At 37.3% G+C, this 23997-nt stretch overlaps 2 protein-coding genes across 2 annotated transcripts in view; both read right to left on the bottom strand.

The window, feature by feature from the left end:
* Positions 1–23997, bottom strand: part of LOC103031685 (major vault protein) — a 151290-nt gene that overhangs the window by 89911 nt on the left and 37382 nt on the right. The gene's annotated exons all lie outside the window — the stretch shown is intronic.
* LOC111192065 (proline-rich transmembrane protein 2) lies at positions 10405–22559 on the bottom strand. The gene is made up of 5 exons (XM_022668508.2): positions 22264–22559; positions 18448–18785; positions 17763–18067; positions 15304–15436; positions 10405–11867 (listed from the first exon to the last, which is right to left on the bottom strand). Exons 2-5 carry the CDS (start codon positions 18698–18700, stop codon positions 11851–11853), a joined length of 708 nt encoding a protein of 235 aa, XP_022524229.2. The 5' UTR covers positions 18701–18785; positions 22264–22559; the 3' UTR covers positions 10405–11850.

Below are 23997 nucleotides of genomic sequence, written 5' to 3'. Positions count from 1 at the left end.
AATTAAATGATACTGGACAGATTTAATCTGTCTCTAGTAGATACATAATGGGAAATGAGAACAGTGTAAATTATTCTTTTGCTAAAAACAGCAAAAAATAGTACCTTGATGTGATAATTAGGGTTGCGTGATATGGGGAGATATTTTAGGGTACTGTAAGCCCCCTAAAAAAAAATTTGAGGAAACCGGTTGCCTTAAAAATGTTAAGTAATGTGTTAAGAAAACTTAAGTTAACATACTTTAGAACATCAAGTTATTACAACTAAAGGGGAAGTTGATTTAACTTTTTTTATTTTTGTTATACTGTAAGACTGTAAAATCCGATAAGTTGACTTAACTCAAAACTTTTGTTGTAACCGATTACCTAATACATTTTAAGTTCATGTAATATAATTTTAAGTACAGTGAACTCAACAAATACATATATACATATATATTTAAAATGAATATTTTCCTGAACTTGTATTTAGTCTTCTTTCTGGTTTCATTCAACTATTTTTTTAAATAGACATAGAAAAGTAGATGAAAGAAAACAGTAAAGAATTAAAAGTACTGAGAGCACAGCGAGAACACAGAGTTACTGCAGCTCAGTAAATGACGCTTGTTCTACAGCTACAACAAAGAGACCAAGTATTTAATCATAATATGTGATCTACAAGTTTACCTAAGGTAGCCCCGGGGGAATCACTACACACTGATGGTGAGTGCCAGAAACTGTTGGACACACCCAGTATGCAAATAGATTGTGACGGAAGCCAATGGAAAAGAAGCTGCCAATGGCAACAGACTAAGCTCAGTTATTAAAAGTTGATTCAACTCAAAGATCTCAGTTTGAATATATATATGTGCCCACGAATGTTCAACTAACTCAAAATAGTTGAGTATTGTTTAGAAATCTCTAATTTTATGTAAAACAGACTTAATTTATTTGAGTTCAAACAACTTCTGGGTTAAGAGTATATAATATTGTTCACAATATTAAAAAATGTTGGCAATATTATTGTATACAATACGATGTAACACACCCCTAATGTAAACACATATTTTTACAAATGAAGACCCTGAGGAGTATTTGTCCAGTAGCAAGCCAAGGCCGAGGTCACCACCACTTTCACCCAGTCTTCAGCTTCTATTACCATCACAGTCAAACTACAGGCCTGCAGCTTGCCAACAACTGGGGCAGGAACACAACCTCTCCCACTTAGATCAGATTTATCGATTGGTAATTTGATTAGAATACATAATTAAATCCCCCAAGGTTAACTCCTGTGTACAGCTCGTTTATCTCCTCCATCACTCCGTGACATTTACTAATCACTGGCCCTGTCTTTCTGCTCTTCCTCCACTGGCATATAACGTGACACCAATGGTCTATTCATCTCAGTTTCAATTAATTTGCATTAATAACTGTATAAAACAACGACTAGCACATCTGCTGTACATATATTTATAGGTACATGTTTGAGTAGTCAAGTCAAGTCAAGTAGTATTTGTCAATACTGCATATGTACAGGACATACAGAGAATTGAAATGACGTTACTCTCCTTCCCAATTTTATAGCAAGTACAGATAATAGATATAATAAAGGAGAATGGGAGACACTGCTGTATTGTACCCATAGTGTCTCCCATTCTCTTTTATTATATCTATTATCTATTATTAAATTGGGAAGGAGAGTAACGTCATTTCAATTCTTTTATTAGTAAAAATTAACATTGTTGTTTTATTCTATAAACTACAGACATTTCTCCCAAATTCCAAATAAAAATAGTAATTTAGAGCATTTACTTGCAGAAAAAGATGCAGAGCTTTCAGACATCAAATAATGCAAAGAAAACAAGTTCATATTCATAAAGTTTTTAGAGTTTAGAAATCAATATTTGGTGGAATAACCCTGTTTTTTATCACAGTTTTCATGCATCTTGACATGTTCTCCTCCACCAGTCTTACACACTGCTTTTGGATAACTTTATGCCACTCCTGTTGCAAATATTTAAGCAGTTCAGCTTGGTTTGATGACTTGTGATCGTCCATTTTCATCTTGATTACATTTCAGCCATTTTTAATTTGGTAAAATCAAAGAAACTCATAATTTTTAAATGGTCTCTTTTTATTTTGCAGCTTTTCCAGAGCTGTATATATATATATATATTTGGACACATAAAATGTAATTGTTAAAATCGCACAGAGCTCACTATATGTTTATTGTTCTACATTATCTCGATAAGATCCAATTCTTATCGAGATTAAGAGTTCTTTAACTTTTCCTCCCCTGAACAATGAAAGCACTTGTTTTTAAGCTTGGGATCACTGTCTTGCTCAATAATGTAATTGGGCTTCAGATCCCAGACTGATAACCAGACCAGATTCTCCTTCAGGATTTTCTAGAGGAAGAAAACAGGTTTAATGTGTCCAGCAATTAGGGGGAGTCTTCCAGGCCCTGAAGCAGCTATAAAATCCCTACATCATCATACTACCACCACCATGTTTGACAGTTGGTGTTCTTGTTGTCACATGATTTGACAGCTTTATGCAATTGTGTATTGTAAAATGTTTTATGTTTTGGAGATACAATGGTTTGCTGGAGTCCCAGAACTTTAAAAACATTGTTCTTGGTTTTGTATCTCCTTCCACACTGATAAATTTAAATTATTTTCTTATTTTCACTTTTAGCATATATTCTGATTTTGTTGACTAAGCTAGTTTATTACTAGTAAATTTACTTTTCCATATGTTTTTTCTTAATCACAGAAAAAAGTATATGGTTTTATTGTGCTATAGAATGGCACACCTGTCTAACAGCCTGCTTGTCGCAAGACAGGAGATCAAGTTAATTTATTGTTATTTATCATTATTTATTGTATTCAACCTGTGACATGTGGAGTATTCACCTGCAGAAGGGGAAAAACAATAAAGACGAAACTAAACTAAATGTTCACAAAGTTAAAAACTCATCTTTGTCCAGAATGATGACTGATCTAATAAATCTGATTGAGTAATTGGTCCTGATGTTGTGCTCTATATAAGCTTGGCAGCAGTGTGTGGGCCAGTTTCGTAACACTGTGCTGGAACTGGGATCTATTTTCTTCGGGTATCTGATCAGGCTCTTTTTGCTTAGTTTTTACCTTTGATTTCGAGCTTTCCAGACCCCTCCCGTGGCTTCTCTCTTCCTCCGAGCTTTAGCTGCATTATGACACAGATTTTTCCTGCACTATCATCACCCACTCGCTGGTGCTACCTCCCTCTGCCTATTCATTACCCACTAGTCATTAAGCAAAGTTCAATATATTTACATATCTCACTGGCGCTCACACCCTGATACAGGGGGTATAATAACCAGTATGTAATTTTTCTCTTATGATGTGTTTCACATAGACCTACACAGTCTGCACCCTCCCTCCCTCCTACTCTGTTCTTTTTCATCTCTTTCTGCATCAAACGCCGCCTTTCTCCTGCCCTCCATTTCTCTCCAACACCTGTCTTACAACCCCCCTCCAGCTAGCACTCCTTACAGACCCCCAGCCCTCGTCTCCCCCCTCTCCCCCCAGCCACGCTGAAACAAGCGTTTAATAATTCATCCCGCTTTAAAATTCAAATGAGATCTTTTTTATTAACACTAGAGTCACTACAGCACATTCCCTCTCCTCGCTCATCCTCAGGAACTCCTTAACAACCGTTGCCCTGGAAACTGAAACATCCTAGGATGCAGAGGAGACGGCCAGCAAAAACAGGCTGAGCAACAGACGGAGAAAGAGAAAAAAATGGGAGGTGGGGCAAAGAGAGGGATGAATGTAAGCGAAGAGAAGGACATAAACAAAGGAAATAGAGAGACAGAAAGAAAAAAAGAAAATGTGAGAGAGAAATGATAAGAGAAAGTGATTAAAAAGGAAGAGAGAGGAGATGGACATCTGGACATGGACAACTGAGAAAAAGGAGAAGAAGACATAGTAAATGAAATGTGAGAATGAGACCGAAAGCAAAAGAGAAACAGGAGAATGTGAGGTTGAGATCTGCAGAACAGGAAGCAAGTAAAATTGAAAGCAACAGAGAGATAAAAAAAATAAAAAGAAAAAGTGAGGAGTAAAATAAGAAAGTAAGAGACAGAAAGAAACAGTGAGAGACAAGAGACAGAAAAAGCATGAAATGTGAAATAGAAAAGATGAAAAGCAAGTAAAAAACTAGTGGTGAGAGAGGCGAAACAGACAAAACAAGAGAGAAATGAAATGAGTAAGAAAGAAATCAAGTACAGAAAAAAACAGACAAAACAAAAGAAACATGAAAAAAGTGAGATAGGAATAGCAAGACAGAAAACAAGTAAAAGAAAAAGCAAGGGGGGGAAACAGTAAATGAGAAAAAGTAAAAGTAATAGAAGAAGAGATGAAAGACAAATCAAAAGAAAAACAGAGAGCAATAAAAAAACAGGAGAGATATGAGACAAGCTAGTAGAGAAACACTGAGGAACAAAGAAAATTGAGACAGTAAGAGACAGAAAGCAAAGGAGAAGAGAAAACTGAGAGAGGTGAGCAAAACAGAAAGAAAGTAAAAGAGAGCATGAGAGAGTGACTGACAAAAAGTAAATGAAATGAGACAAAGTGAGACAAAAGGGTGAGCAATAGTCAAAAAGCAAGTGAAAAAGAAAAGAATGACCGAAAGTAAGACTGATATAGCCAGTTCAAAAATAAGTAAAAGAAACTGAGAGTGAGGGGGAGGAGAGTGAGAGAAAGCGAGGTTGAGAGAAAGTAAATGAGAGAGAGAGCTTGAAAGCACATATAAGAAAGTGATGGAGAGGGGAGAGACAGCAAATGAGAGAAAGTGAGATTGAGCGACAGTAAGCAAGAAAAAGAAAGTAAAAGCTAGAGGGGGAGAGACAGTACATGAGAGAGAGCGATAGAAAGTTCCCAGAGAAAGTGAAGTAGAGAGGGGAGGAGAGTAAAGAAGAGCTGAGATTGAGAGACAGTAAGCAAGAAAAACAGAAAGTGAGAGAGGGGGGAGAGACAGGAAGTAAAACAAATAGCAATAAAAGAGAAAGTACACGCATTAGAAAAGATATGCAAGAACCTGAGTAAGAAAGGGAGAGCATGTAAGAGTAGTTGTGAGAGCAACTAATAAATCAGAAACTCTCTGAACTGCAGTGAGGAGAAGTTTATTCACAAGGCTGACTGATACATCATCAATAGTCAGATCAGGACTGAGAGAAGATCAATACAGAGAGCTCTATAAAAGGCTTTGTCTTACATACTGTGTAGATCACATACTGTTGGTTCAAAGCAATCCATTAAGGCATGCACAGGCAAGTCTGCACAGAGTCAGGATTATAGGAGCAACAGAGCTTTATATCACAACGCCACAAACGAAAAGATCAGAGAGGAAACGATAAAGAACACCAACCTCTGGCACTGGTGACTTCTCCGGCGGCGCGGGGACGAGGTGAGAATTAATGACAGGAAGAAAAGTCACCTTCACAGAACAGGAGAGGAACAGGAGGAAATGGCATAGAGTGCTTTCACAAGGTGCATAAAAATATAGAACATCATCGTGATGTAGAAATGCATCGATTAGGAGAATGTGGCGGAACTGGATGAAACCCAGAGATCAGAACTCTGCTGGTGTCACTGAAAAATCACATGGTTCCTCCTTCAGAACGTCACTGAGCAGCATGTGGATTCAGTAATAAAGAGTGTAAACATGCGAGGTCAAGGATCAAACCTCAGAAAAATACCAGCAAAAACAATGACAGCCAAACTAGTGACTGTGAGTTTCGAAAGCTATGTTGTGTGTATATATATATATATATTTATATTTATATTTACACATATGGTTAGCTAGGAAGCATAATTCTAAAGTACATACATAACCATAAAAATACATTTAACGATACTCAGAACGTTTCAGTCATAGAATCTGTGAAAGCACTGTAGTGGTAACAGTCAAGAATTTGCATTACTAATAGTCGCAATAAGTAATCAAAGATTAACGCAGTGTCAGAAGGTAGCAATACAAATATATACATCCACGTATGTACATATGTATATACATCAGGAGAGCTAGCAATGCAGGCAGAGTAAATATCTTCAGCCAGAGCGTATCAAGAGCAAAGAAACCAAGCCAGGTTCTGGCGATGCTGCTTAGAGTATGCTTTTTTGATTGACGCTAATTCAAAAAGAAGCATGCTACAGGTTCTTTATGTTTGCATGAAGAAAATGAAAGAATCTTGACATCACTGAGAAGTTGCCTCTTTAAAAACAAAGGTGCTACGAAGGCTTTTAAGAGCAAAACTGAAGAACCACAAGAATCATCTTTGTAAAACATATATGTATATATATGAATACATTAATAATTACATGGATCAATAACAAGAAGGTGTATTGATTAGATTAAATGCAGTAAATGCACTGGCTTTTACAAATAGAGTAGATAATTATTAAGCACTTAGACAGCTGAGTAATTTAGAGCTGGACCCAATGATTATATTTTTCAATTAGTCAATCCATCTAATGACTTTAATCTAACTTCTCTTAAAATGCAAACCATGCACTTCAAGACATTATTCTGTACCAATAATACCTCAGTTGTAACACGTAACCTTGATTTTATGCCATAGCATGCCATTTTATCTACAAGTATACCACAAAATATAAAAGTAAAGCTGTGGATGAACCTCCTTCTGCTAAACGTATGCTGTACTGGTGAGCTGGTGAGCAATTAAGAGTTCTAACTAACACAGGCGGTGACTGATAATACGCTAAAAAAAAAAAAAAAAAAAAAACTCCAAAACTATTCTTGCACCTGTAAAACTGTTACGACCCAAATATTCATACCCAAGTATTAATAGTAGGGCTTGGTAAGTAATCAAAAATGGATTGAAACCAATATTCAGAACCTTTAACCAATGTAAAGGTAAAAATTTTGCCCATACATTTGTTTCTGTACTGTCCGATTACAAACATGTGGCTCCACCTCGTTAAGGTCTGCAACATGTAAGAAACATGCAGGAGAACTTCAGAAAAAAACAGGCCAACTGAGCAACTTGAGCAACTTATACCAGAAAAATGCTGGTATATAACTGATTGTAATCAATGTAAAATGTTCAATTAATTATGGTATTGACTAAAGTTCATATCCCCCAGTACTAGTTCATATTTCAGTTTTATAACTTCCCTATTAAGCAGCTAAATGTCAAATTAGGAAGCAGCACCTTCCAGGAATCCAAAAGTGGTTCTTCTAAGGGATCGCCCAAAGAACCTTCAGTAGCACCTTCATTTGTAAGAGTCTACGTCTACATTAGGTAATCCTTAAATTGGTCCTAGGTCAACACAAGAAGGCAGCCTCTACCTGTCAACATTTTCCAACCTGCTTTTAGAACTTCTGCACATCTTCAACTCTACAATTTTCCATCTACCAGGTCAAAGTAAGCAATACTGAGCAAAATAAGAGCTAATCATCGTCTCGAGAGTGTAAACTGACCAACACTCGCATTCAAAGCCAATCACAAGCTAAGCCCAGATGTTCTGCGTTGTTTTGCATGCTTAAACTTAGAAGCGTTTACTGTGGTGCAAAGCAGCACCTTCTAGTACAAATCCTCAAACACCTCTTTAATGCAGCTTTATAATACGAACATGCAGGTTTTTTAATGGCCAATGTACCCTGCATTACATTGACTAGACCCAGCATGAGGGTCGGGGTGCTTTACACTGCTGTAAACCTTGTCCTATCCTGTGGTTCCTTTTCAAACATCACATATTTACAAAGTGCTACAAAGTGAAGGGTTCACCTCCTGAAAGAAAACCCGAGAAGGAACGATTCCTCACCGAACCTTCGCTCATTACCTTTTGTCTCTTCAAAAGGCCATTGTGCTGTAAACATAAACCATTGTTGTCTGTACACTTTTGTTGAGCATGTTCTGAAGATTTTTGAATGTCGGGTTTTTATAGTGCTTCCCAACCCTGATCCAGAACTTCAGAAAGAGCCTTTTAACCTTTTTAAGCTGCTTACGTAGGGACGACTTTCTAGTCACCAACTTTTTTTTTTGGTAAAAACATTAACAAAAGCCTTGGATGTGAGGTAAACTACGATTATGATTACTGATGCCTCACAAGCCCCCTGAAATACATCTATCAGGATTAATGTCTGGACCAGTCACATCTATATCCAGTAGTGTAAAAGTTGTTGTGACTGGCAGTTAGTGCAGAAACTAGCAACATCCAACCAGAACACAAGAGACAGAGTGAGGAGGTAGCCTAGAGCTGAGGAAAACAACATCAGTGAGTTTGCAGGTCTTTATCCATTTTCTTTGTCATATTCTTTTTTTTTTTTTTTTTTGGCCCAACCACCACCCCCCCTCTTCGGAGGACAATTAATACTTTATTTTTATTTATTAATTTATTTATTTTATTTTTTATTATTATTATTATTATTTTTATATATATATATATATATATATATATATATATATATATATATATATATATATATATATATATATTTTGTGGATATAGTTGTGGGAGTTCAGGGTTGGAAGGATCGGAGTGTGAGGTACAGGAGGGGGGTACTAGAAGAAGAAAAAGAAAAGAAAGAAAAAAAAAAAAAACTAAACAAAAAACAAACAAACAAACAAAAAAAAAAATAAAATAATGTCATATTCTTTACGTTTTCTACTGTCTTTTTGCTGCACATGAGCGGACAAACAAAACAAACAAAAAACTTGTTGTGTGTTCCTCCTGGAGAAAGAGCTTCTGATTCACAACTCTATGTTGCTGATTAGTAGCAAAGTGTGCAAACCACACCCACAAAAAATGATTGCTGAACTATTACTGTTGTAATATATTATGTGCTGTCTAGACTTACGTATATTCCGTACTATACCACTGTTAGTTCTGACTCTGAATGTAACTGGCTGAGAGGTGTTCTGTGAGTGCCATTATCAGCCGGTAATGCACTGTAACCGAAGCTCTCCATGTATTACAAGTAAACTAGCAACGGTGCAGCGCCTACCAGTCAAACAGCGCAGCTACAAACAGAGCAGCAATGGAACTATTTTAATTTGTGGAGTGTTTATAACCAAACAGATCAGTATTTTCTCGTCCTCTTTAACTCAAAATCTTTCAATAAACAGCGATAATGGAACTGTGGTAAAATCGCAATAATATTGGCACTGCTGTGCCATTATTACACGTTATACGCTTAAATATCTTGACTTGCATAATACACTATATAGCAAGTATTGTGCAATTTGAGATTAAACCCATTTTATTTATTTCCTTCCTTGTATTTTGTGGATGTCTCTCCTTATTTGGTGCTATCGCCACATTTAGGGAACAAATGCTCTTGCAAACATTTTCGTCTCTGTTTGGGAGGCAAATATTTTCAAAAACAGGAAAGGGAAGTTCTAGATCTTCTAGGATCAGGGTTGGGAACCACTAGCCTGTATAAATAGACTTATAATGATTTTCATTCCAGAATTTCCCACTTTAGACTTTCTGGTGACCCATTGAAAATCATGTTTTTGAGACTGGAATATTTTAGCTTCAACAGAACCGGTAAATGCTTACCAACTTTCACTTACATTATCTAATCTTACACACTGTCTTTCACACACAAACACACTCATACGCGAACACCTTCTGAGCCAAAGGGAAAGAGAAGCTGTCCTTCAGAGGCCTGGCACAGATTCTGCTTGGGCAAAGGCATCCGAACAGAAATGAGAAACACTCAGGTTGAGTGAGATGAGTCGACCGAATGAACTGATTCAGCTGGGTTGATTCCTCATAGTGAAAGGGTCCTGATCTGGTGTATGTTGATTGTGCAGGAAAATACTGGCATCCAGCATTGTTGTAAACATCGAGAGAATAACATGTAATAAATTAATTGCATGTAAACAAACAAACAAACAAATAACAAAACAAAAACTGGAAAACAGCTGCTGAATTATTCATCATTACATCAAGATGACCTTTGCACTAGTGGTTGAAAAAGAGAGAGAGAGAGAGAAAGAGAGAGAGAAAGAGAGAGAGACTATTACTACCACTACCATTCCACATGAGCATGTGCTACAGAGCCAGCCAATTCTTCTTCCCGTCCTTCTCTCTCCACACTACTGCATTCCTTACTTCTCTCCATCCCTAGAGCATCTTTTCATCAGCAGTTTGCCGCCACCTCCTCCCTCCACCCCTCCCATGTCCCTCCATCTGTGTGAAACAAAGGACTGCAGCCCAGCTCAGCCTTGGTCCCTCCCCTCCCTACCCCACTCCACACCACCAAATCCTCCAATGCGCTTTAGTCCCCTCTCCCAGCCAATCAGCATCCGCACAACATGCCTGTGTCTGTGTGTGTGTTCACCTGCATCTCTGTGTTTCTGCTTCAACACCTCAAATACAGCCTGTTTTCTCACGATTCCAGTGTGTTTTCACACACACACACACCCTGTCTGAGTCAAGTCGAGCGGTGTTTGTGTCATCAGCTAGATTGTGAACAGAAATGTATGAAGAGAGGATATCAATCTGGATGGATGGATGGATGGATGGATAGATAGATCGATCATTTTAACATTCACACAATGTTCAATTCTAGCATTTTTTAGATGTTAAGTAATGGTCCTAGGCAACATGCCAATGTCATATTGATTTAAAATACCAATATCTAATTGTACAATATGGTGACCAAAACTCACATCTGCTAAACGTCTTAATGTTAAGGTCCACACAACATGAAATTCGAACATTGTTAGATGTTAAGTCTTGATATTAACTAACAAAAACCCAATCTCTACTAAACAACACAATGTTCAGGTCCACACAATGTGAAATTCTAGCGTTTTTTTTATGTTAAGTAATGGTGCTAGGCAACAAGCCAATGCCATATTGACATAAAATACCAACACTTAGTTGTAAAACATGTTGACCAAAACCCACATCTGGAAAACCTCTTAACTTTATCTTTAACGTTTAACTTCTAACATTGTTAGATGTTAAGTCTTGATATTAAGTAGCCAAAACCCAACGTCTTCTAAACAACATAACTTAATGTCCACACAATGTGAAATTCTAATGTTGTTAGATGGTAAGTCTTAATATTTAGTAGCCAAACCCCAACGTCTACTAAAAAACATAATGTTAACGTCCACACAATGTGAATCCTGATTTTAATATTTCTTATTAAAAATCATTGTCAGTCAGATCTGTTTGTTGAAGTAATACTTTTTTATGAATTTATGTACTTTTTTAGAGAGGAAATAGAAAGATAGAGAAAGAAAGACAGAAAGAAAGAGATGGTGTATGGTCTTTATGAGTGTATGTGAATAAAGATTCTGCTCAGTTTCTTAATCCCATCATGGCATTCTTTCTGCAGAACCCTGCTTTAGATCTCCATCATCATCAGTGCTTGCCGTTCTTTGTGATAATCTAAATCGAAGGTTCTCCTTAAAGCTCATCTCTCTTTCCCTCTCTCTTTCCCTCTCCCTTTCCCTCTCCCTCTCTCTCTCTCTCTCTCTCTCTCTCTCAACACAATCAAACACCCAAGTGACTGGGGACAGGAAATGAGATCATACTGGAAGCTTCCTCGCTGACATCATTAAGAAGGATTAATCCTTTTGGTTGAAGAAGAAGAAAAAAAAAAAAACATGCGCTGGCTTCAGTCATTATACCTGCATTCAAAGTACTGGGAGGTCGACGCTGCAGAGCTGCTTTACGCAGAGATGAAAATGTTCAGTCTTGAGAAAGAGTAGAAAAGAACTGAAAAAAAGCTCCAAGTGCTTCAGAATGATCTGGAAACGCAGGATGAGAGAGGATGATGTTCATCATGGATCGGTTGGTGGGTCAGAAATTCCTCCACGACCCTGATTAGTGTCGCAACCGTCAACGTTTTAATATATCTGTAAAATAAAGAAAGAGATGTGATCAGATATAGAACAGATGATATTGTAGTATCTGATTTACAATGTTCAACTTCAGCTAAATATTGCAATTTCAAATCAACAACAAATCAACAACATAAAACTATACTATCAGTATTGTGCACCTACAATTATCTTTAAAGAGCCACTAAACCCCAAACCATATTTTTTACATTTTTATAAACATTTCTTAAGTTTTTTAAAATTGCTTTCATTTTGTTCATATTGTCGTCTGCAGCGCCCTCTCAAGTTCAACTGTGTTATAGGCATGGATGATTTGTCTGTGTACTTTGGTACGCTGACGCATCACCATATGCAAATCAGTCAATCAATAATACCGCCCTCCTGCTGACGTCCAACCATCTGCGTCTCACCGCCATCAGAGGCACACTACTGCTGCTGCAGCAGCTCAGCCAATCAGCTCTCCCTCCTGCCCTGCCTCTAAACCCATACATCACCCAGTGCCCCTCCCAAACAGCTACCCCTCCCATGTTTGAGTGGAGTCAGTAAAAATCAGGGGGTTTAGTGCCCCTTTAAGACTGTAAAGCTGGCAATATATTCAACTGTCTGTACCACTTTAAAATAAGACTATCCATATAAAAGGGTTATAAATTATTCTAAAATAATATAAAAAATATAATTAGTCATATTGACATATTTGATAACATAGGCCAGATTTAGATTTAAATTTAAATGATCCGATATCAATTCAACTATACATACAAAATAGATTTTTAAATTTCACTTATTTTTACCATACTAATTCTAGTGACAAGTTTTATTTATTTTTTTTTTTTCTCCTACTTAATGTTACAAAAGCTACTAAAGATTAGTTAAATCAGATGTGTCTCATTTGTAGCACATTTATACAGTATATCAATCATGGTTAGCACACATTATTTTCATAAATAAGAATTTTCTGTTTCACCTTAATGCATTCTAAAATCAGTCCAAACTTATTTTTTTATCATTTATTTTTTTATATATTAAAAAAAGTCATTTTCAAGTTTTTTACTTCTGACACTAAAGTTCTGTGGAAGTGTGTGAGAATCACAGCTAAGTAAATATTTATATTATGTACACCGTTGTTGTGTTATGGAGACATTAAATAATCATTAAAAACATTAATATAGTTTGATGTCTTGGGTTAATTATTTATGTAAACAGTAATATATTTAATAATAGTAGGTTGTAGGAGTGTTTATGTACAATTACAACATTAATGTCTGAAAATCTCTTTAATATCTGAACTAAACCTGTAACTATAACTGAAATAACCCTAAATATATTGATATAAAATAGAATCAAATCAAAACATAAATCAAATCGGGACCTTGTCAATCAGAATTTAATCTGTTCTACACAGCCCTACTTAATACAGGAAAAGACAGGCAGTCAGTGAATTTTAAACTTGAACTTGAGGACAGGAGCACTGTGTGCAGTACGTTTGATGGTAAGTGGGAGTATAGATAAGAGCAGCTGAGTTTTGCACGCACTGAAGTCGATTGAGGCGATCAGTGTTGCAGAAAGACTAAAAAAAGAAGTGAACTGCAGTAATCAATGCAAGAGAACACAACATCCTGTTATAAATATTTTGGTATCAGTGTCAGTAAAAAGCTGCTATATATTCACATCAAGTCTGATTTTTACAGTAAAAAAAACACATCAGGTTTTGAAAATGGTGTTTTTTACATAGAGTCCGAAATTGATGGACTGCAGCCCTGTGTAAATGTTTATATATCTGAGCCTGCTCTATTTTCTGCTGTTTCAGATGCTTTAAAATCAAGCTGACCAATCAGAACTTGTTATCATGGTTGCAGTACAAACACATTAGCATTAACAGCAGAACATACTGAATTACAGTATTGAGTATGAAATAAAAGAGGTTGTTTGAAGTTGAAGTTGTTTGAACTCAAATAAATCAAGTCTGTTTTACATAAAATTGGTTATTTCTAAACAATACTCAACTATTTTGAGTTAGTTGAACATTCGTGGGCACATATATATATTCAAACTGAGATCTTTAAGTTGAATCAACTTATAATAACTGAGTTTAGTCTGTTGCCATTAACAGCTTCTTTACCATTGGCTTCTGTCACAATCTATTTGCATACTGGGTGTGTCCAACAGTTATTGACTAACACTCACCATCAGTGTGTAGTGATTCCCCCGGGGCTACCTTAGGTAAACTTGTAGATCACATATTGTGATTAAATACTTGGTCTCTGTGTTGTTGGCTGTTGAACAAGCGTCATTTACTGAGCTGCAGTAACTCTGTGTTCTCGCTGTGCTCTCAGTACTTTTAATTTTTTACTGTTTTCTTTCATCTACTTTTCTTTAAGTATTTAAAAAAATAGTTGAATAAAACAAAAAAAGACTAAGTACAAGTTCAGGAAAATATTAATTTTAAATATATATGTATATGTATTTGTTAAGTTCACTGTACTTAAAAATTATATTACATGAACTTAACATTTATTAGGTAATCGGTTACAACAAAATTTTTGAGTTTAGTCAACTTATCAGGTTTTACAGTGCAGTCTTACAGTATAACAAAAATAAAAATAAAAGTTAAATCAACTTCCCCTTTAGTTGTAATAACTTGATGTTCTAAAGTATGTTAACTTAAGTTTTCTTAACCCATTACTTAACATTTTTAAGGCAACCGGTTTCCTCAAATTTTTAAAGTAAATTCAACTTATCCGGGCTTACAGTGTAGAGCAGAGCTGAAAAGCTCAGGAATTGAAAGGAGTTCTTTACCGAGATTATAAGGCTCTATTGAAGGTTTCTGTAATTCACCTTTTTCCACTGCCCTGAATACAAATCGCACATGGACAGCTGTACACATGCATTTGTTGACAAACTGAGAGATACAGAACCGGCATCTGAAGAGAACTGAAATCAAGGGTATTGCAAGGTTTTGCAAAAATATCCCCCTGTTCCTGCAGTGTCGCATTACAGTCACAGGAGCTGAGCGATTATATCAGATGTGAAACAAATATGACTCGTAAGCATTTTCCTAACTGCAGTTAGCAGTGTGCTGAGCCTGGAGAAGCAACTACAGCAATGCTGTTCTCACTGTTATAAGTCAATAGAGAGTCATAATGATTCTGAATCTCTTATTTTAAAGTAGAAAACCTTCATAATGTTGCTTTAAATCCTGGATATACTTTAGCATGTTAATGGCTTACATCAAAAAAGCATCACCTGCTAGGTTTGCATCAATCTAAGCCTCTATCAGCAAAAACAAAACTAGATCCAGTCTGCAGTGCAGAGAACAGTCTGCAGTGAGCTCAGCCCTGATTTCAGAGACAGAAATAAACTCATGAGCAATCCCACATGTAGCTGAATCACAAACCCCATGTGGTGCACATTCAATCCAAATGCTTTCTATCATCCGGCAAAAACTACTTACATCCCCAGTTGATGACAATTCCAGTGGTAATGAGAAGAATCCCACCCACGATCGAGAGGATTGACAGGATCTTTGCGTTGCGGCCGAGACGCCGCGCCCCATCCACGTTCCCCTGCTGCAGACTGTACAGAGACTGAAAGATAGAGGGAATTACACAAGAGAAATGAATAAACAAACTTTACATTCATTGAGGCAACATTCCACACACACACACACACACACAAAAAAAAAACATTAAATCCAGATATTAAATAAAATATTATCCCCTCTTTGCTTCTCACTAAATAAAATAAGAAACACACAGTAAGAATGAAAAGTATGATGTCTTTTTAGGTCTTTTTTTGGGCACTTTTAAATTATTGTCAGTTTAATTAGACAAAACTATTAAACTAGGAATATCCCAATTTGATCCAGTGAATCAGGATCAGGGGCAATCCAAGACTTTTTAGAGGATCAGCAGTCAGCTTTTAAAGTTCAGATACTTAGTTTGGGACTAAAATGTACATTTAAACAGCAGTAAATGGCTACTGTGTAATTTAAGGTGGAACGAGTTAGTGAGTTTAGGTAAGAGGACAACTTTAGTTTAGCTTATCTAAGAGCCTTGTTGTAAACGTGACAGTGACAAACAGTACGCAGAACAGTGCTAAAAACATCTGTACTACCACCCCTTTAGTCTTTAGCCTTTAATTACCACTAGAAACCAAACAAGCAGTGCTTGTTAAAGGAACAATCAGTAATAAATGCTGTAATGCAGTAATAAACTCCTCTCCAGACAGGAAGCTCATTTGGGTTAGCTGATTGGTGAATGTATACATTTTATTGTCCAAAATGCCAGTCTGTGGTGGTAAATTACCTAGCTATGGTTTGGCTTACTAAAGCTCAGCGAGGAAGGAGGAAAATTGCCCCTCCGTATCCATGGCTGCAGCACAATATTTGTGTGCTGTTGTCTTTTATACCTGGCAACCCATGGTGTGGAAATGGGACTAGGGGAATTGTGTTGGCCAGGTTTGGAGGGCTAAAACCCACACAGATTTCAGTTCAGATTAGAGATGAGACTTTAAACAGCAGACAAACATAGTACCAATAATAATAAACTAAAAGAGCCCTTGTATCGGTATTTGTATCGGTATCGGCAGTTTTATTTTGAATCGGATCGGAACCGAAAAAAGCGGATCGGTCCATCACTAGTTTAGAAAATAACATACTTACTAAATTGCTGCTGAAAAAAATCTGTTGGTGCTTTAACACAGCATGTTTCCTTAACATCTGATGATACATCCTGATCATGTTATAAATTACTACAGAAAATTTAATCCATAATTGTCCTTTAACTAATTTTAAATAACCAGCAGTGGTGAGCGCAGTCTCAACCGAGATCAGGAGCCTAATGCAGTGTTTTTTCAGCTGGCAGCTGAATGTGAGGTCAGTATGTATGTCAGTTAGACTGAAATATAAAATATTAAACACACTATAAAGTTTACAACAGTCATTTAAAAAAAGCTGCTACCAAACTAGATAAACCAGTTTTATTCTATAAACGATTTCATAAAAATATGTGGTTGTTTTTTTCTGTATTGGGAATAAGCCTAGTCCTAGATTACATTATTGTTGTCCTGGGAACTCTCTATATAAATTGCTGTGTAGTAAAAGACTAAGCTTAGTCTCTATATGGGAAACTGCCCCAAAGTGATTTTACTAGTGAAACCCAAACCCAAACCCATCAGATCATAATTAATAGTCTGTATTAAAGCACTCATGTCAGATTGGACTGTGGCTAGAAAAACCTGATGGGGACATCCCTAATTTAAACATAATGGGCCTTACTCAGTCACCACCTATTCATTTCTTAAATTCATACATTTTTTCCTAAACTCCACTTACACAGCTTTCTCAAAGGTTCTGACATCATCCAATATTCTTTTATTTGGGATTTGTTCAATTTAAGAGAACGATGGGGTCCATCATTAAAGAGGCACTAAAACCTAAACCTAAAACCATATTTTTTTAATTAATAGCTGAGATGTGTTCATTTGAAGAAATGCAATATACCAGTCCTGCTTAAAAGTTCTATAAACCTTTCCTAACCTTTAAAAAAAAGCTTTTATTGCTGTCATTTCCACCTCTGCAGTACCCTCTTTGGTTTACTGTGCTATAGCAAATCAAAAGCACACTGATCAGGCCAATCAGCTCTCTCTTCTGACCCGCCCCTAAACCCATACATCACCCAGTGCCCCTCCCAAACTACTCCTCTCATGTTTTAGCATCTTTCAAATTTGAGCTGAGGATGGAGTCAGCTTAAATTAGGGGATTTAGTTACTTTTTATAGGGGCAAAGAAATGTGTCAATTTGATGTAGACACTTTGTTTTAAGAAAATAAGATTTATTGTACAGTAAATAATGGAATTTCTATGTGTATAAACCATGGGATTGATTAAACGGCAGGTTAACGAGACTCCTACCATAACAGAAAAGGTCAGGCCAACGATGTTGATGGGCCAGACTGGACAGATGCAGGCAATAATTGCGAGAAATAGATAATCCTTTGGCTTGGTGCCTTCTATGGTCGCCTCGGTGGCGGCGCTGGGCTGGCGGCTAAGTGATGGGCGAGGTGACCCCGCGTAGCTCAGTGACCCCGAGCGGCTGCTCAGTCGAGCACGACCATTAGAGTGAGCATGACTGTGTTTAGCATGATTCTGACGAGGGGGTGAGGAGCGAGACGAAGCAGGAGGAGAGACATCCATAGCAACAGGGCAGACTCCATTACCTGAGAGAGAGAGAGAAAGAGAGAGAGAGAGAGAGAGAGCATAAAGGGAAAACACAGGATGACACAGGATATGAAGAGAGATGGATGGGGTGATAGACCGTGTGACAGGACAGCAAAAGAGGAAATGGGTAGAGAGAGAGGGAGGAAGAGAGAGAGAGAGAGAGAGAGAGAGAGAGAGAGAGACATTAAATCATTTCTGTCACGGTCACTCTCCATGAAAAAAGGACACTTAAGGAAATGAAGATAATGATGAGGTCCACTTTCTCTCTTTCTCTCACACACATACAACCCCACACCCACCCACACACACATTAGAATGTTAATTTAATGAAATCTAACATAAATAAAGATGAGTGTAGAAATGTTCAGGGTGTGTTTACTTGTCTCCACGTGTTCGTTGATGACTGTTAGGTGGTCTTTTGGCGGGGCATCTGGCAGGTTGGGGTTTTCCTGTGCAGACTCTGAGACAGGGGTTGGGTCTTGCTCAGTCTTCACTGGCTGAGAAGTGATGGGGGCGTGGTCCAGGTCACCGTTTGGTTGCTGACTGGTTACTTGTTCTGTCTGTTGCTCCACTTCCTCCTCCACGATACTTGGCACAGTAGTGGGTGGGTTGGCGTCCGTGTTCAGAGCCATGTTGAAGACACACTTTCCGAAATGCCAGATATGGTTTCAGTCTATATAACAAAGATGTGACTTTCAAGGTTGCGAGGTGAGAAAACTGTGGGAAAGAATTGAAATAAAGAATGTTTGATTCTTCAATGTTTGATTCCAACTTTAAAAAGAAGATTTCTCAAAAACAAGAACGAGACAGCGGGTTTGATGACAATTTGACCTGTTTGTCAGCTGGGTTTTGGTAGATGACCCAAAATGCTATAAAATAAACATAGATAAAGTTTAAACTATTATGCATTGTTTGAAAACAAGTAATGTAATCAATGCTGTGTAAAATACTGTGTTTGTTTGACCTAAGTCACCAAAATACTGTGCTCACAAAATCTAAGTGACTAAAATACTGTGCTCACATGACCTAAGTCACCAATATACTGTGCTTACGTGATCTTAGTACCCAAAATGCTATGCTCACGTGGTCTTATTCACCAAAAATACTGTGCTTATGTGATATTCGTACCCAAAATACTATGCTCACATGACCTCATTCACCAAAATACTGTGCTCATGTGACCCTAATAATCAAAATACTATGCCCATGCATCCTAAATCACCAAAATACTGTGCTCACGTGACCTTAGTACTGCAAATGCTTTGCTCACGTGTCCTAAGTAACCAAAACACTGTGCTTATGTAAACTTACTACCCAAAATACTGTACTCACATGACCTTAGAAACTTTGTTGTCAATTCTGTAATTTGGCAATACATTTGGTATTTTAAAACTTTAAAACTTTTAAATATTTCTTTAAAATCTAACTTTAGAACCAAAAATACTGTGCTCACATGATTTTAGTACCCAAAATACTATGCTTACATGGTCTTATTCACCAAAAATACTGTGCCTATGTGATATTCATACCCAAAATATTTTGCTCACATGACCTCATTCACCAAAATACTGTGCTCACGTGAACTAAGTGATCAAAATACTGGACTCACTTAACTGTAGTACGAAAAAAAACTTTGCTTACGTGTCCTAAGTCACCAAAAAACTGTGCTCTCGTAACCTTAGTACCCAAAATACTGTACTCACATGACCTTAGTAACCAAAAAACTTTGTTGTCAATTCTGTGATTTGGCAATACATTTGTTTTTTAAAACTTTTAAATATTTCTAAAAAAAGTTTTGTTTAGATTTAAAAAAAATGAGACAAGTGTTTTTAACCTTTGACCAACACATAATTTGGTTTCAAATGGTATCGAAATATACTGGTTTTATCACAGTCTATTCTACATCAGTAAATGTCTAGCTCATAGCTAGTTCAGGCTTTTTGCTCAGAAAGCCCTAAATGTTGGACAAGCTCACCTATGAGTCCGAGTCTAGTGTATCAGAATCTGCCACGGTCCGGTCTCATTGACTCTGTTTGTGCTTTATCTGACCTGACACCACTGACAGACCTGTACATCTGCCTCTGCTACAATATGCTGAGAGAAGAAATCATGTAGCATGTAGGGAGGAGGCAAACCAGCACACCAGCCTGAGCAGAGCAGACAGCCGGCTGTGATCTCTCAAACCCACATGATGCAGATCTGAAGCCCCTGCAGACTCAACACAGCAGCTGAATTCAGGTTCTAGTGCTGGGGTACCTGCCAAAATCTGCCAAAAATCCTTTCTATGGAGCAAAGTTGATCACAATCAAATTACACATTAGCTTTCTTACACTATGGTCTACAGTTGCTTAACCACCTATTACAGATGGTATATATTTCAAATGTACTCTACTGTTTTACACAACACTATATGAACTACAATTTTACACTTAAACACACACTATGATATATTCACCTCTCCTCCAGTGCATATCTCAACCCCAGCAGACTAAGTGTATCAGCATAACACAGTTTAAAGGGTTCAAAAGAGGACTAAAATGTCCTATTGTTTCGGCCTATGCAGCTAAAATAATGACCCCAGTTCTTTGGTAGGCTCATCACTCAGATAACAAGTGGTGCTAATAATAAATCTCTCCACATTATTGTAATGGGATAATTAAACATTATTTTCAGCCCACTTATTCATACAACACACTTGACTTAGAGCACAAGGATAAATAAGAGCTAATAAAAGACAAGATGTACCTCTATACACCCCCCCACCACCACACACAACATACACACATGAATACATTTTTTGTATTTTGTATGATATTTGTCCAGGAAAGCAATACAAAGCAGGCACATTTTGTTTCTGTTTGTGTGACAGACAGATAAAGGAGGGAAAAATCTGGAAAAATCAGACGACACACCCGTCTCCAGGACAACAATTACTCGGTGAGATACACTAAAGCTGATTTTGAAGATCTAGTCACACCCAATATTAGAAAAAAAGAAGTTCTGGGTTCGTTGGTTCTATAGAATGGTTTTCTATAGAAATATTTTCTTCTCTTAAGATTTCTGATTAGATTCAAAACACCAGGGTAATTTCCTGAGGTAAACTGTAGATATTGCCCAAAATGTACAATAATACTCTTATAAAAGTGGAATATTGTAGAATATAGCAGTCTATGTATATGGTACGCTTATTTAAAAGCCAATATATATGTTGTCAATTCAAACATATAAATATAATTACATTTGATTTAATTACCACACTCTTGTGTATACATGTATGACTCTATCTATCTATCTATCTATCTATCTATCTATCTATCTATCTATCTATCTAGAGATACATATCTCTCATTTTATTTCTTTCTCTTTCTATCTCTTTCTCTTGTTTGCAAAAACATATGTGACATCCTTTAACTAAACATGGTATCGATCGTATGCTTATTTATAAGCCGCTACATATGAATGAAATTGGATTACATTTAATTTACACCCTAAGGTGTTTGTGTGTGTGTATACACCTATACATGCTCACCTATTATACTTTAATGCCATATGTTCTGTCTATCTATCTATCTATCTATCTATCTATCTATCTATCTATCTATCTATCTATCTATCTATCTATCTATCTATCTATCCAGCAAATATAAAGTATACATCTCTCCTTCTCTCTCTCTGTATCTGTGCATCTAGATATAAATATCTCTCTATATTTTTGGTTTGCAAAAACATATAAGTGATATTCTTTACCTATATATGGTACAGATTGTATGCTTATGTATAAGACGTTAGAAAGATAGATAGATAGATAGATAGATAGATAGATAGATAGATATTGTACAATATACAATATTGTACAATTGCATTGTGTTAGACTGTATGTAGTCAAGTCTACATATGAATGAAATTTGAGTTAATTTAATTAACGCCTTATATGTATATACACACCTATACATGCTCACCTATCTACCATACTACACTGGTCAGTCAGTACAGTGTGTGTGGGTCTGGTGGACACACGGACACGGGCGGAGGAGTAACAATAGAGGAGCGTGACACACCCACGAGGCACGAGGATACACAGTGTCCAGCACACACACGCACAGCATGCTGCATTAAAACACAGAGAACACTAATGAGAGCACTAATGAAGCTCAGAGCCGGCCAGCATGCTTAAAAATCCACAAACAGCACCCACCTTTACCCCTCTAAACCGAGACCAGCGCGGGTAGTATTCCAGTCAGCGTGTTCATGCTGGAGAGATGTGGGGGGACTAGGTTATTAATCCTCTCAGCAGGTGGGCTGGAGCCGCGGAGGGAGAAAATTACAGGTAGTACAGGTAGTAGAGGAGCAGAGACTGGAGGATGCGCTGCATGTGCTCCACTGCGCCTCTCCGTCTGTCTCAGCAGCACTGCCCTCACTTCTTATTGTGTGTGTGTGTGTGTGTGTGCTTGGAGGAGGGGTCGTGAGCATGAAAGGAGGCAGTGTGTGTGTGTGTGTGTTATTGTGTGTGTGTGTTGGCGAATTTCGCTCGAGGCGCGACCAACAGCACGGACATTCTTCTTTAGCTTATTTTCTGCTGATTAAGCTCATATCCCTCCGCCGGCCTATATTATATTACCCAACGCACCTCTTTCCGCCACTATCCCCATCACCTTCACTGTGTTATACAGAGCAGCCGCCGCCAAGGACTGTGTGACCCATTTCCCGCGCTATTTATTACACATTACCTGGTGTAAACTCGGGCACTGCTGGGTAATAAAGCTATGAAGAAAGACAAGGCTGCAGTGTATGAGCACACTAATGTACCTCCCTACCACACACACTGTCATTCATTAATAGAACAAAGCAACAAGCCCATTTTCTTCTTGTTTGTGTACACAGCTCTGGAAAAAAAAAATAAGAAGCCACTTAAAAAATATGTGTTTCTTTGATTTTACCACATTGAAAACCTCTGGAATATAATCGAGGAAGATTATTGATCACAAGCCATTAAACCAAGCTGAACTGCTTGAATTTTTGCATTCAGGAGTAAAGGCATAAAGTTATCCAAAAGCAGTGTATAAGACTGGTGGAGGAGAACATGCCAAGATGCATGAAACTGTGATTAAAAACCAGTGTTATTCCACAACAAATGTTGATTTCTGAACTCTTAAAACTTTATGAATATGAAATTGTTTTCTTTGCATTTTTTGATTATCTGAAAGCTCTGCATCTTTTTTTGGTAATTCAGTCATTTCTCATTTTCTGCTAATAAATGCTTTAAATGACACTATTTTTATTTGGAACTTGGGAGAAATGTTGTCCGTAGTTTATAGAATAAAACAACAATGTTTATTTTACTCAAACACATAGCTATAAATAGCAAAATCAGAGAAACTGATTCAGAAACTGAAGTGGTCTCCAGAGCTGTATGTGTGTGTGTTTGTTTGTGGGAGGCCATGTGCCAGAGAAAAGGCAGTCAGTAGCCTGGGTGCATAGAAACTGTAGCAGATGCTACTTCACAGGCTGGAGTGAGTGGACTCATTTGAACCTCTGGGCTTTGAACATCATGGAACTGGAGCTGGAACTGAAGTGACAAGGGAGAGGAAGAGGAGGGGGGTCCTGGGTGAACAGGCATAATTTAAATTATGATAAAATTAATATTCAGTATTTCTGAAGGGAAAGTAATAGTTAGGTATGGTATTAAAGAAGAACTCTGGTGTGAAATGGACTTTGGATGAAGTAAAACATGATAAAGTGTACCAACTTTTCTCAAATATCCCACCTCCCACCTCCCAATTATTAGCTATGTTTACACCATTGAAAAGCTCAAAGTATCTACACCCCAGGGGTGTCCAAACTACGGCCTGCGGGCCATTTGCGGCCCGCTTCCTTTTTTGGAGCGGCCCGCGAGGTATTTTAGAAATAGAATGAAAGTTGGCCCGCTGTT

The sequence above is a fragment of the Astyanax mexicanus genome, chromosome 19 (genome assembly GCF_023375975.1).
Source record: "Astyanax mexicanus isolate ESR-SI-001 chromosome 19, AstMex3_surface, whole genome shotgun sequence".
Lineage (NCBI taxonomy): Eukaryota > Metazoa > Chordata > Actinopteri > Characiformes > Acestrorhamphidae > Astyanax > Astyanax mexicanus.
Note: the sequence above shows the minus strand (reverse complement) of the source record. Positions and strands in the feature narration are given on the sequence as shown.